The sequence below is a fragment of the Myxocyprinus asiaticus genome, chromosome 30 (genome assembly GCF_019703515.2).
Source record: "Myxocyprinus asiaticus isolate MX2 ecotype Aquarium Trade chromosome 30, UBuf_Myxa_2, whole genome shotgun sequence".
Lineage (NCBI taxonomy): Eukaryota > Metazoa > Chordata > Actinopteri > Cypriniformes > Catostomidae > Myxocyprinus > Myxocyprinus asiaticus.
In genome coordinates, this window is record NC_059373.1 from 7,350,228 (window position 1) to 7,365,683 (window position 15,456).

General features: G+C 38.6%; 1 protein-coding gene across 1 annotated transcript in view; it reads right to left on the minus strand.

The window, feature by feature from the left end:
• Positions 1 to 273: 273 nt before the first annotated feature.
• LOC127421082 (sodium/potassium-transporting ATPase subunit alpha-3-like) overlaps positions 274 to 15,456 on the minus strand; it is a 36,242-nt gene continuing 21,059 nt past the window's right edge. The window contains exons 9-21 of the mRNA XM_051663829.1: positions 13,967 to 14,165; positions 11,677 to 11,921; positions 10,800 to 10,992; positions 10,195 to 10,507; positions 7,054 to 7,204; positions 6,640 to 6,808; positions 5,600 to 5,754; positions 5,170 to 5,293; positions 4,306 to 4,451; positions 1,924 to 2,054; positions 1,694 to 1,795; positions 1,427 to 1,518; positions 274 to 1,324 (exon numbers count right to left, since the gene is read on the minus strand). Of these exons, the coding sequence (XP_051519789.1) occupies positions 1,296 to 1,324; positions 1,427 to 1,518; positions 1,694 to 1,795; positions 1,924 to 2,054; positions 4,306 to 4,451; positions 5,170 to 5,293; positions 5,600 to 5,754; positions 6,640 to 6,808; positions 7,054 to 7,204; positions 10,195 to 10,507; positions 10,800 to 10,992; positions 11,677 to 11,921; positions 13,967 to 14,165 (2,049 nt within the window). The 3' untranslated portion in view covers positions 274 to 1,295. The remainder of the gene's footprint in view (positions 1,325 to 1,426; positions 1,519 to 1,693; positions 1,796 to 1,923; positions 2,055 to 4,305; positions 4,452 to 5,169; positions 5,294 to 5,599; positions 5,755 to 6,639; positions 6,809 to 7,053; positions 7,205 to 10,194; positions 10,508 to 10,799; positions 10,993 to 11,676; positions 11,922 to 13,966; positions 14,166 to 15,456) is intronic.

Genomic DNA, 15,456 nt, shown 5'->3' on the forward strand with positions numbered 1-15,456 from the left:
AATCATCATTCAGAAAAATTTGAATTACGAACAAATTTTAAAGTAAAACATCCTGATGCATTACACTCAATTTTCATCCAATTTTCATCCTATACTACAGTGTGTATAAATCCTTTAAAAATCTTTTCTAATAATTCATATAAGGGTAATAGTTTAAACCAAAATACATTTTTGTAACAACAAGAGTTTGAACATGAGCTGGTGAATTAAAGTTTAATATTTCATAAAGAATTCATGCCAAACATCAGACACAAAAACAAACTGACGCAAAGCTGAGGAAAGAGAGATCCTTCTTTTTTATTTCATTTTTTGCTGTTGTTTCACGTGTTAGGTACATTGCTTTTATTCCACATTTTCTGCACTTATTTAAACAATGAAATCAGAGAAATCTCTTTTTCGTAGGACACAGAAAGATTGTATTTTTTTTTTCAACAGGGGCTGAGGGGAAACAGGGGAGGGAGGAATAGAGAGCAGGATAGAGAAGGGAGGCTTCGTCACATTGTTCACAAACAGACAAACAGACGGGGACGGACAGAAGGAGCAAGATCAGGGAGGGAGGGGGTGTGCAGGATAAATGGGGTGGGAGAGAGAGAGAGAGAGAGAGAGACAGAGAGTGAGAGGGCGGCAGTGTGCTTTGTCATGTCTGAGAAAAATGAAAACAAGCAGCTCCCAGACACACTTCTAACGTAGAAAAAAACGAATGGAAAAAGTTATGAATGATTAAAAAAAAATAAAAACAGCTTTCCAAAAACACAACAGAAAAGTAAACCAGCAGACAACGTGGTGAGGGTGTCTTTCTCCTTTTCCCCAGCAGAGGGGAGTCTAAATGAATTTAATGACGGAAAATTCAGTTTCCCGAATTCTCGTCAAAATGAGAATGGAGGATAAAATGATTTATCAAAGTCAGAGAAATAGCGTGGCAGTGTTAATGCAGGAGTTCCTGTTAGCGTGACGGAATCTAAACGCAGCTGCCGGGTTTTGAGAGATGCACATGCTAACAGTGTATTTATCAGGATCAGCACACCTCACAACTATGACACTGGCAGATTGAGCTGTATTCTTTGGGTGGAAACTAAAAAAAGACGGGAGGAGAGAACGACTGCATCTGTTCCCCCTCCTTTGTTGTTGGTCCTCTCATTTTCATATTTTTTCGGTAGAGGGAAAGAGATGTGAAATGTAATACAGTTGATTCTTTGTTGGTTTAACTTTTAGTTTATAAAGGAGGGATGGATAGATTCAGAAGGAGACAGAGATAGAGAGAAAGAGAGTGAGGGAATGAGGAAGTATTTGACAGTTCAGTAGTATGTCTCCTTTTCAACCCAACCTGGAACAAGAGAAAAATGTATCATTAATATTTTACAATGCAAATAATGATAAACGCAATTCCTCAGTGTACATTTGTTTACGAGTCATTTAAGCTCTGTACCTCCTGGGTTTCGGCGCAGGATGAGTTTTCGGATCTCATCGTAAACAAAGATTAAGAAGCTGTATGGAAACGCACAAAACCACCAACTGGGCCTGAGAGAAGAAACGAGGGAACAAAAAAGAGACATTTAGTCAATAACAACAACAGATCACCTAAGTCATTCTAGCTCAATTGGCGTTTTGTCAAAATATACAACTGTAGCAATCTCTACGGCAATGATGCTTTGTAATATTTCAGTGTGCAGGTGTTTTAACGTGTAACACTCACTTCAGAGGGTACATCCTAAGGGCCACATCCATACCGGGGCAGTAAGACAGGAAAGCAGCGAGAGCTGTCTCCTCAAACAGGCCGAAGATCAGAATTTTATTCCTACAAAGAACAAAGCAGACAAATATTTAGCAAGGCTAATTTGTTTCAGTCTTTGCAAAGCCTCAGAACTCGTTCTTCTGGAGGACAGCAAACGAGCGAGAATGAGAGAGATGGTTAGAGATACTGACTTCATGCCCTGCTGGAACACAGAGTTGCGGCGAGTCTTGCAGATAATCACATCGGCCCACTGCACAACCACGATACTGACGAAGAAGGCGGTGTGGCAAGTGAACTCCACAATTTTCCTCTGCTCATATGTCTGGGAGAGAGACGGAATGACTACCTTAGCATCATGTATAATCACTATTCTTTATCACAACACACACTAATACACATATACAGTATAAGGGCATTTTTGGCACTGTGGATTTGTAGAAAGTTAAGTCTCATTACAACATTTTTCACACTCTCAATAGGTTTTTAGATAGCAGATTTATGTCATTTTTGTCATTATTTTCTGAAAGTCATGAACAATGCCACTACAGTGTCATCTCAAATTCTGTATTGTTTTGAATAGAATTCTGAGGTGGAAATGATGCTGATGGAAATGACGTTTTTTAACGTTTTTCAAATAAAATAGCAGACTCCTTTGCCTTGCTAGGGCTAATTTAATAGCTAACATGTAATGTATCATCAATAAACACATCTGACACATCTGTTGGTCATTTTGCTTCATTTTAATATAAATTTAGTTATATTTTAATTTGTTATCACTGTACAATTCGGTTCTATTAATTAACAATAGTAAATGCCTCCCTATTTTTACTGTGCGTGTTCACATTGAGAATCAATGGGTTCATCCAAAAGCTGAAAAATGTTGCTTTAAGAGACTTTATATGGAGTTAGGATGAAAATAAGTTGCATTTCGACTGTTCTGAGACCAGTGCATAGATTCAGAATTTTATAATGCTACATTTTATTTTAACATGGTTGGCAGTGATTGGATGATGCTGGCCATTACTCTGAATAAGAATTATTTATTCAGCTTTATAGACAATCAGCTGTAATCCTGGAAACATAAACAATTTGATGAAAACGGCATGTTTTTTTATTTTTATTTTACAGCGCAGCTAGTCCCGCCTTTATGAGATTCTCATTAGTCAATGCATGCCTACATCAGAATGCATTGCAGCAAAAGTTGAAATGCTCCCAGCTTTTGGTTTCTCCGTCCTTCCAACGCACCCTTTCTATTGAAATCAATGCATTCGCAAGGTTCTCTGATGCAGTGTAAACTCAAGTGTGTAGGCACCCTTACATCGTCAAGAACGCACACACATCCAAACAAATGGTATAAAGCCAAGTGTACACAACAAAACTCCAGCTCATCTCCTTTGATGATTTGAGTCGCTGACTGGTCTGCGATGAGAAGTCTCAGATCTCACAACAAATGGTCTTGTTGTGTGTGCACTCCTGCGACATGTCCCAGACACAACAGTTTTCAAAATGTCTTGATAGCTTGATATCTAGAGGTCTTGTCGTCAGGCGTGTGCACTGTCCAGACGAGCGAGACGCCAACAATTTAGCCAAAGCCAATGAAATAAAGATAGAACGCAAGAGGAGGGCAAGTTATTAGGAAGCAGAAGACAAACAATAATTAGAAAATAAAGTAAAACTTCACCCAAATCTCCCTACCCGCTGTCTTTATTGTTTTTAGCTGTTTGTCTTTTTTTCCTTTGCAAATATGCATGAAAATGGCCGAGAGCCATTCTTTCTTGTTTGTTGACATGTTATCAAGAATAAACTGCGTGAGTTTGTGAATGAATTTCATTGTCTTAATTTTAAGATGCATTTTGGACGATCCACTTGAAACAGGACGACGCTAAAGGCAGCTGTAACGGATGGTTTTTCACCGGTTGCATGCGGATTTATAGGGAAATAAGGAAAATTTAAAAAAGCGAATGCATGAACATGCTCAATCACAAATGACGAATGGTCGTGTAGTTGACACAGTACAGTCCTGTAATGTTTGCACCAGCATGACGGAAAACAAGACTGCGAGTTGCAGAGTGCTGATTGCAAGTCGTGTAGTGTACACTTTGCAACACTAGACCATTCTAGGTTGGACCAAACATGTCAGGTCAGGTCAGTGGCTCCTCCCACCGATGACATCACACACTACATTTAACTTTACATTTTTTGCATTTGGCAGATGCTTTTATCCAAAGCGACTTACTGTGCACTTATTACAGGGACAATCCCCCGGAGCAATCTGTTGTTCAATACAAGGACACAGTGGTGGTGGCTGTGTAACCGGCAACCTTCTGCTTACAAGTTCTGTGCTTTAGCCCACTACGCCACCACTCACTATTAATTAATAATTTGGACTATTCCAAATAGAGATTTCAACAGTGTTTTTTAATACAGAAACCAAAAGTAATCTGATGGTCTAAATTAGCCATGATCCATTCTTTAATTTTGAGCCTGTTTAAAACAACCTTTTATTTTAAATATATTGTATTGTGTATAATTTGTGTACTCTTATGCATTGAACTGTAGTTAAGCATGCATACCCATTGCTGTCCGTAGCTGTCCTCTAGATCATTGTTAGAGCGATCGTCCCAATTTAATCGAATGCCCACAAGCAAACTTGGAAGAAAGCCATTCTCAGCCAGAATCACAAAATAACTGAAAAATCCTCCCAGGGCCTGAATCATACCTATATACACGCAGATGGAGGGAGATAGTGTCAGTTCAGATCTGTAGATAGCTGGTCTTTTAAAAGGAATATTCCAGGTTCAATACAAGTTAAGCTCAATCGACAGCATTTGTGGCATAATGTTGATTACAACAAAAATTAGTTTTGACTTGTCACTCGTTTTCTTAAAAGAAAAAAGGCAAAAATCTGCTAGCGGGCATGCTAACGAGGAGGCTAAATGCTACAGCCCCTAGCGTCAGTTGCTAGTGCGCCTCTTGAGGCCAGGGGAGTGAGGTTTACTCATATCACACAGCTATCACATACCAGCTGGCTTCCGTTACATGTACTATTTAAAGTTTTTACAGTCATTTTAGGGTTTTACGGTTTGCTGACATTACATCATCATGGCAACAAAGTTGTAAAATTGGCTATAACTATCACTAAAATCCTGTTAACATGCTTCATGTTTACATTTTGTGGCTATACTTTTGAAACAATTAGTATTTTAACATTTACGGATTGGTCCCCATTCACTTCCATTGAAAGAGCCTCAGTGTAACCCAGACGTTTGCTTTTTTTTTTACAGAAAAGGAGGGGCAAGTCAAAAGGAATCTTTGTGGTAATCAACATTATGCCACAAATGCTATCGATTGAGCTTAACTTAATATTGAAACCTGAATATTCCGTTAATCAAACATTGTTCTTGTTTCAGTATATTATGATGCAGCAGCTCACTAACCGATCTGTCCATAGGCAATGCTGATGAGACGTTCGTTGACCAGCTTGTCCCTGCTGGGGTTTCGAGGCTGGCGCTTCATGATGTCACTCTCTGCTGCTTCATAAGCCAATGAGATTGCAGGAACCTGAAAAAAAAAAAAAAAACTGTGATTGATCAACATAATTTATGCGTGCATTTCAGTAAAACGTGTTAAAAGAGGACAAGAGTTGGTCATGTTGTGTGTTGTGTTGGTGGTGTATTGCAGCCAGTATTTTGGCTGAAATTACAAGTTCGCTGTACGTTTCAAGTATTTTCATAAATTATATTGTGTGGAAGGCAGAAAATGTTAATGCTATATCATGCACACAACATCAATAATACGTCAGTCTTACTTTTACTGTTACATTAAAGCATATACACACAAAAAATATACATGACGTGTGTGCCTCACCATGTCAGTGCCTAAGTCAATGCAGAGGATAGTGATAGTTCCGAGGGGCAGAGGAATGTTGACTATGATGAAGAACAAGAAGGGAGTGATCTCAGGGATGTTGCTGGTCAATGTGTAAGCAATGGACTTCTTCAGGTTATCAAAAATCAGACGACCTGCGGAGGAAAAACAGAAACAGACTTCCATCAATACCGATTTTAAAACAGCTCATTCACTTACAATTCGGTTTGATTGTCTACATAAAGCACAATCTAGGGAATAAGAAAATGACTAGCTCATCTAAGCAGCCAGACTTCATTTATGTAGGATACATAAATATATTAAAGGTATGTTACGAGTTCAATACAAGTTAAGCTCAATCAACAGCATTTGTAGCATAATGTTAATTACCAAAAAAATAAAAAATAAATTCTCGTTTGTAAAATTTTTTTTTTTTTTTTTAAATAGCAGGTTACAGTAAGGCACTTACAATGGAAGTGAATGGGGCCAGTCTATAAACATTAAAATACACACCGTTTCAAAAGTAGAGCCACAAGATGTAAACATTATAATGTATATGTTAACATGATTTTAGTGTGATAAAATCAGGGATTTACCTGCATTACAATGTTTTAATTATTACACGGTTTACCGGCAACAATCTTGTAATATTGGATAGAACTTTATACAGAAAAGGTTAGTAAACATTTTATCACACTAAAATCATGTTAACACAAACAATGTTTATGTCATGTGGCTCTACTTTTAAAACAACGTGTATTTTAACGTTTATGGACTGGCCCCATTTACTTTCATTGTAAGTGCCTCACTGTAACTGCCTTGTATTAGCTTGTATTGAACCTGGAATATTCCTTTAAATATTAAATTATATTAAATTAATATTATTAAATACAAAATGATTTGTTCATTTTGTGATGGTTTCTAGAGGTGAGTATTACAATTTCCAACATTTTTCTTACTAGGTTTCTTGTAGTGTGATTGTGGAAAGACTCTTAAATATGAGTTTGTGTTACTTATATTCTAACGTATATCTGTCTTACCCTCCTCAACTCCAGTAACAATGGATGCAAAGTTGTCGTCCAGCAGGATCATGTCTGCAGCTTGTTTGGAGACATCTGAGCCAGAGATGCCCATAGCAACGCCAATGTCAGCCTTCTTCAGAGCGGGCGAATCATTCACTCCATCACCAGTCACAGCCACAATGGCACCCTAAGAGACACAGATAGTAAGAAAGAGAATATTAATCTTAATAACCTCAATTTGGAGTCAAAAGTCCCATGTGAAGTCCTCACTTCAACTGGAACTTAATTTTTGTTAGAATACATCTTTATAGAATAGAGTGCCTCAGCAGAGTCCCCATTTATAACAATATATAGGAACGTTTTGCCACAAGTTGCCATTGTCTGAAGGCATTTGTTGTTGCAATGTGTGTGTGTGTGTGTGTGTGTGTATACCTGTCTCTGGCATCCCTCCACGATGATGAGTTTCTGTTGGGGAGAGGTTCTGGCGAACACAATCTCTGTGTGATTCTTCAGCACTTCATCCATCTGCTCCTGACTGAGATCCTTTAGATCAGTGCCATGGATCACACAGGCTTTAGCATCCCTGATAATGCACAAATGGAGAATACAAAATGGATGCAAAGCTCTCCAATAGGATAAAAAGCAGCATGTAGTACATGCACGGCTGTTACTGTCACTTAAACGGCAAAACGCAAGAGATCTAAATGACTCAAAATCAGTTTCACAATATCCACAATTCTGTTTTGTTATGCTTTTTTTCTCGTATGTGTTCAAACCAGACACTTTTCACATTTCCAGGTTTGGAACGTGGAAATAAACTACAGCAGATCTATTTGGATCTTTAACAGCGGTGAACTGGAGTAGAGGATATATTTGTTTTACCGACTATCAGTTTATTGGCAAAAATCTATGCAGATAGTTGCCAGACGTTTTCTTTATTTTTATTCCTCCGTGTTCCTTTGTGGCCTGCGCTGGACGATTCTACTGTTAAAACGTCTTGGTTCTGCAGCATGACAAAATAAATATATCTCCACTTTCACTTTCTTCTTCTTTTGTTTTTGGCAATTCACATTCCTCATGCATATCACCACCTACTGGACAGTGAGGAAAACAAGTAAAAAAGGACGTAAATATTGATCTGTTTCTCACCCACACCTATCATAACGCTTCAGAAGATATGGATTTAACCACTGGAGTATTATGGATTACATTCACACTGCCTTTATGTGCTTTTTGGAGCTTCAAAATTCTGGCCTACATTCACTTGCATTCAATGGGCATACAGAGCTTAAATATTCTTCTAAAAATCTTTGTTTGTGTTCTGCAGAAGAGAGAACGTCACTCACATATGGAATGGCATGAGGGTGAGTAAATGATGAGAGAATGTACATTTTTGGGTGAACTATTCCTTTAAAATCCTCTGTTATGCACCATATCTTCATTTTATTCTGATTATTATTGGGATTTTGGTTAAACGATAAATACATTTGCAATTTTTTTTAAATTTTGGACTCATAGTAAGTAAAGACTGAGAATTTTTTTTAACATTCTATAAATCTCTTTAAAGAACTACAGGACGGTTAACAGCCTTTTCCACCACCTATCGGTATCTGCAAAATCGGTCAACCTCTAAATAAGAGACCACAGCAAATATTATTTTTGCATTACTATTTTCACCAACAGCAAAAGAAAACATACATGGTTACATTACCACAACCTTAACCTACCCCTAAAATCAGAAGGCAATGATGAAAAGGTCTTTGCTGTGTTCAGGTTGTTTTGCCAATTTGGAGATCATACTCGAAGCTGTCCATGTTCTCGGATTTTGAAATGTTTTGTTTCTATGGCAATGATTATAACGCCAAAATAGATCCATGTGCAGCTTTGTTGGAAATTACTGCAAAATACTTTATCACTACATGAATACATTACATGAAAAACATCAAAGAGCAAAGAAAGTGCACCAGATAGCACTGGCTAATAAAATGGGATACTATATTAAACCAGAATATGAGTACAGGTTGCAACCTAACCATCCTTAAAGGGATAGTTCACCCAAAAATGAAAATGATCTCATGATTTACTTACCCTCCTGGCATCCCATGTGACTTTCTTTCTTCTGCAGAAGATTTGTAGAGAAATATCTCAGCTCTGTAGGTCCTGTCAATGCATGTGAATGGGTGCCAAAATTTCTAAGCTCCAAAATCATAAAAGTAATTAATATGACTCTGGTGGTTAAATCCATGAGTTCAGACATAATATGATAGGTGTGGGTGAGAAACAGAACAATATTTAAGTCCTTTTTTTATCACAAATTCTCCTCCCTGCCCAGTAGGTGGCGATATGCATGAAGAATGTAAATCACCAAAAACAGAAGAAGCAGAAAGTAAAAGTGAAGGAAAAAGGGTTTAAATATTGATATGTTTCTCACCCACACCTATCATATTGCTTCAGAAAAGATGGATTTACCCACCAGAGTCGTCTGGAGTACTTTTATGTTGCCTATATGTGGATTTTGGAGCTTCAAAGTTTTGGCACCCATTCACTTGCATTGTATGGACCAAAAGAGCTGAAATATTCTTCTAAAAATTCAGCAGATGAAAGAAAGTCATACACATCTGGAATGGCGTGAGTAAACGATGAGATAATTTTCATTTTTGGGCAAACTAGCCCTTTAATTGTTGAAGTCACCATTTTGGTTCGCACTTGACGTCACAACAGTCAAGTGGTGAGAAGTCATAAAAGTTTCAAAGACAAAATCTGCAACCCAAATTGCACACTTATATACTATTCTATGCCATTTTGTAAAGTAGTAGATACATTATTTGAAATATTAATGTTGGAGTGACTTTGGCTAACGTGCTAAAGCTACACAACACATATACAGTATGTGAAACATCACTCAAGTTCGCTGTAAAACGGTGAATGCTTCTGTATAGTATAAATCCACTAATGTTTAATTTAAGACGATACTACACTTTGAAAAATAATAAATTAGATGGCATTGTGAGTAGTGTAAGTGCACAGTGCATAGTGTTATAGTCAGAAACATACAGTACTAATTACAATAATTTGACATGATGTGAACACAACATGATCACACAACTAACCCCAAAAATCTGTTTGGTTGATATGAATGTTGTTTCAGGACCAATAAGGATGCTGATCCAGGAATGAATGTCCTCCTTGGCTAAATCACAATGGGCGTTAAGCACAGTCCTCTTCAAAGCGTGTGCAGTAGTGTATTTTTAGATCATTTTATGGCCTTTTTGCCATTTGTATTCACAGTACAGTAAAGAGAAGAAAGAAAATGATGGCAAGATCAGGGAGCAATGGAATATGGAAATGTTGCACACCAGATTTGAACCTGCATGACCTTTATAAGCCTTACTGAATATACTGTCTGGATCGTTGGGCCTTTTTCAAGAAAAACTAGCAGAATGAATTTCTGTGTACGTAAAACCATACGTTTTGCTTGAGTATGTTTCGCTTGTGTTTTGTGAATAAGACCCAATGACTGATACACAGTTTAGAAATACTTTTTAATATATTCTCTGTGTTTTAATACTCTACCTGGGGTTGACCTGGCTGACAGGAATGTTAAGACGTGCGGCAATGTCCTCCACTGTCTCGTTACCCTCTGAGATGATGCCGACACCTTTGGCGATGGCCTTGGCTGTGATTGGATGGTCACCGGTCACCATGATGACTTTGATGCCAGCCGAGCGGCATTTGCCCACAGCGTCGGGGACAGCGGCTCGAGGAGGGTCAATCATGGACATCAGACCCACAAAGCACAAATTGTCAGTTTGAAAGTTAATGTCATCAGTGTCGAAGGCAAATCCTTTGGGGTATTTGTCTTCAGGCAGGAACACGTGGCAGAAGCCTGGATGGATGAATAAAAAACACAATTTCATTAGTCTTTTAGAGCTGTAATCTAAACAAAGAGTGGCTACTTTGAAGAAGCTTAAATTTAAGTTAGTATGGATTTGTTTAACATTTCTTGGTCACTGTGTAATTCCCAACCCACTTCCATTTGTGTTATTTCATAGTTTTGAAGACTTTCCTATTATTCGAATATGTGGCAAATAGTAGTAATAAAGAATGAGTAGGTGTGTCCAAACTTTTGACTGATAATGTATTTGTCCCTCAAACGTTCCCTCATCCCTATGTCTCACCTAGAACTCTTTCTCCCAGTCCTCCGAGTTCCAGGTAGGCGTTCTGGAAAGCCTCCTTCAACTCCTCATCCATGGGCTGCTCTTTGCCCTGCACCATGATGGTGGTGCAGCGGTCCAGGATGCGCTCTGGCGCCCCCTTCATCACCAGCAGGTAGTGGCTGTTGCTCTCATCATCTGACTCATGCACTGACAGCTAATGTGAAAACAAATTCAAGCACGTGAGAATGAGTTATCCTGTTTAATGATTCATTAAACTTCATGGAAAAAGTATTGGGGAAATAGCATCACTTAATCATGGACTAAACAAGCCTGTAGTTATCTTCAGTTAACATCAATTGATCAATTCGATCAATAATAATTTACAGGACAGATTTTAGTATTGACGATTGTAAAAAAAAAAAAAAAAAATCTTAGTATGTTGTTACTTTGTAATTACTTTGGTTTCACATGCTATTGGAAAGTTGGTATTGAAAGCTAAAATATTGCCATACTTTTAAAATGTGGGTTGAATTGCATAATATTTACCTAGAATAATAAGTATACAACTTGAAGTATACAAATTATTTGAAGTATTTATATATTTTATTTTGGCTTTTTTGCCACTTACATTTACAGATAGTAGAGAGAGCAGTAGTAGAGAAGAAACATAGAAGAGGTGGGAAACTGAGTTAGGAAATGCCATCTGGCTCGACCTCATGTTGCCCAACAAGAGCACTATGACTCATTGTGCTGGAGCATTTTACTGACCACTAGGCCATGTCTCCTATTCTTAAATATTTAGCAAATAAAGAATGCATTGACTGGATGTTTCAGCACATTTATGGATGCTAGGCTTCAAGAGTAAATTTAACCACTGCATATAAAACATTATACAAACCTGGTATTTGTTGGTGGAGTTGAATGGAATTTCAGCCACTTTCTTGTTCTTGTCCCTCATGGCTTTGACTGATCCACAGGAAAGCTCAATGCACTTGAGGAGGGCAGACTCAGAAGCATCGCCCGCCACATCACGCTTCAGGATTGGCAGAGAGTCTTGAGCCGCCTTAAACACAGCTCTGTTACAGAGCGCCGCAACACGGGCCAGAGACAACCACGTCCCAGAGCTCTTATCAAACGACGCACCTGATGTAGAAAGACCTCAAAATGATGTACAATGTAGACAACATTTGAAGTGAACTGGTTACGCCCCACCAAATGTTGAATTGTTTCATGTTGTTTGGCTCACTTTTGAAGACTTTGGGGTTAATTAGAGCATTACACAAAATGAAAGTTTATTACATACAGTACATATAAATAAAATAAAAATGTCTATAGGTGGCATTTTATTCATTGATTATTAATATCAACTACCCCATATGTTGAATGTATGATAACGTGTTAATGGGTAATTTATACTGAAAAAATTTGTGATGAGGAGGAGGGCGTGGCCGGGCCGAGACGATGCACGCCCAGCGCTGAGTTACCCAATCAGTGGGAGAGAGATAAAGGAGGAGCTGGTGACGCCAGAGAGGGAAAGAGAGAGAGACGCACGCAGCAATCTTGTGTATGTGTGTTTATGTTGTGATGTTATGCTTTCAGTTCAGCATTTGTGTTAATTAAAAGTTTACGTTGACTGCTCAGCTGGTTCCCGAACACGCTGTCGACTGGTCCTCAGCCAGCTGTGCAGCGGTCCTCTGCGATGCCGGGCAATGGCACTGGACCTCGCCTCCCGGCAGAAGTCAGCGGCTCCTCCGCCTCCCGGTGGATGACAGCGGCTCCTCCGCCCTCTGGCGGTTGGCAGTGGCTCCTCTGCTTCCTGGTGGACGGCAGCGACTCCTTCGTCTCCCAGCGGACGGCAGCGGGCTCCTCCACCCTCTGGCGAACCGCTCCAGTTCCAGCGGACCATACCTCCTCTGCATCGCGACCCTCCATCAGCGGCGAGGGCTCTCCGGCGGCACATCCCTCCTCCCTCCTGGGTTTCGGCACCAGTGTTACGTATTCATACAATGGGCAATGAGGAGGTGGGAACCGGCTGAGCAGTCAACGTAAACTTTTAATTAACACAAATGCTGAACTGAAAGCATTACATCACAACATAAACACACATACACAAGACTGCTGTATGCGTCTTTCTCTCTCCCTCTTTGGCATCCCTGGCTCCTCCTTTATCTCTCTCCCGCTGATTGGGCAACTCAGCGCCCGGCGTGCATCCTCTCAGCCCGGCCACGCCCTCCTCCTCGTCACAAATGTATCGTTGAAAACTATACTTACAGTTATATAAATTCCTTTGAATTTCATTCCATTTTAATTCTGCTTGCTTAAATTCAATTTCAAACTGCAATTCTGCATCCTGTTTGCCACGACAATTCAAATTAAAGGGATAGTTTACTCAAAAAGGAAAATTCTCTCATAATTTACTCACCCTTATGCCATCCCAGATGTGTATGACTTTCTTTCATCTGCTGAACTAAAATTAAGATTTTTAGAAGAATTTTTTAGCTCTGTAGGTCCATACAATGCAAGTGAATGGGTGCCAAAATTTTTAAGCTCCAAAAATCACAAGAGTCAGCATTAAAGTAATCCATATAACTCCAGTGGTTAAATCAGTGTCTCCAGAAGAGATCTGATAGATGTGGATGAGATCAATATTTAAGTTTTTTGTTTACTATAAATTACCCTCCCTGCTCAGTCAATCTCCACTTTAACTTTCACTTTCGCATTCTTCTTCTTGTGTTTTTGGTGATTCAAATTCTTCATGCATATCCCCCCACTGGGTAGGGAGAAGAATTTCAGCAAAAAAGGTCTTAAATATTGATCTGTTTCTCACCCCCACCTATCATATCACTTCGGAAAATATGGATTAAGTCGTATGGATTACTTTCATGATGCCTTGATGTGCTTTTTCGAGTGTCAAAATTTTGGCACCCATTCACCCATTGTATGGACCTACAGAGCTGAAATATTCTTCTACAAATCATAATTTGTGTTCTGCAGAACAAAGAAAGTCATACACATCTGGGATGGCATAAGGGTGAGTAAATAATTTTCATCTTTGGGTGAACTACCCTTTTAAGGAACTGAATTGCAATTTAAAAAATCAATTGAATTTAAATGTAAATCCCCCTGGCGTTGATGTGAACATGTTTTACACAGTATCCCTCTTCTATGACTAATCTTAAATTACCCACCGGACTGGTCTTCGGTGGTGTCCGCTTCGTGAATCTGATTGTCGAACCACATGTGGGCGACAGTCATGCGGTTCTGCGTCAAAGTGCCGGTCTTATCGGAGCAGATGGTGGAGGTGGAACCCAGAGTCTCCACAGCCTCCAGGTTCTTCACAAGGCAGTTCTTACGAGCCATACGCTTGGCCGTGAGGGTCAGACACACCTGACAGACGGAAACAGAGAGGTGGAATGGGAGAGATGGAAACAGAGGACCGGAAAAATGGAACACAAAAAAGAAGTGCAGTTGAGGCAGAAGTTGAAACATGAGCAGAGAGAGACAAAGAGAGCCAAAAAACAAACAAAAAAAGAGCATTAGTGACATTACATTGGGTGTTTTGGTGTTACAATGCAGCATCGTGCAGTTATAGGACAGTGTTGCAGAAAGAGGCTCTGAGGAGTACAGCAAAGCCGCAGCAAAGATAGTAAAAGCACAGCTAGTTTAGCAGCACAAACAAACGCACATGCAAACACAGCCAATCAAGTCGCAGCGAGAGCCTCAGTCTACAAGAGTGTCAGTCTCTATAGATTTGTTCAGACAGGCAGAAGAAATATAAAAAAATTTGGTGCATCCAACTCAAATTCATTTGGTTTGTATTCTGAACAGCAAAAAGCACTGAAATCAGATTTGTTTTGTTTACAAATTTAAGTGAAGTTGTCTTAAACATAATTTAGGTTGATAAATGGATAGAATTTCATGCACTCAAACAAACAAAATTCAAAACAAAATTCCACCAAATTGAATTAAGTTTTATAAAAATTAAATTAATACAATTTAAATATATTGAGATTTTATTTATTTCATTTAGTTTAAGATTACTCAATTAAATGAAATGGAATTTTGATATACAAATTGAAATTCATAAATCTTAAATAAAGGCATTTTTTTGGAGTGTACACTCCAGAGGATCATTTGATTAGACATTTATTAAACAACCATTTTTAGATTTCGCTTTTTGTTTATTTTGTATATTGTTGGCACATTTTAAAGTGCTGACATGCCACTATTTCAGACACATGTACAGACAAGGGTTAGAGAAGCATCTTCTGGCTGCAGCCTCTGCTTCACAACACCAGGAAGTTAACATATATCATGCGCTCTGCTTTAGGAAGTGTTTATGTTAGTGTGGTTTGCAAGCCTCAATCCAGTTTTTTCCATGCTCAATCCATTAAACATCCATGGAAAGTTCTCTCATTAGTAATTTTAGTTACTGATCATTTTTAATTAACATTTGCCTCATGCTTATTTTTAAACAACTCATTAGGAAAGTGAGAAAATGAGCATATAAGAAATTGTAACTGTCAAAGCTTTTTCATTTGAATAGATTTTATTTATTTGGAACATTTGGTTATGTTTCAGTTGGGCTTATGCATGTGCATATCTATGAAAGCCATGACTCATGCTGCCTTTCAGACTGCAACAAAAGTATTAGGGTGAAAAATAAAAATCATTTTCA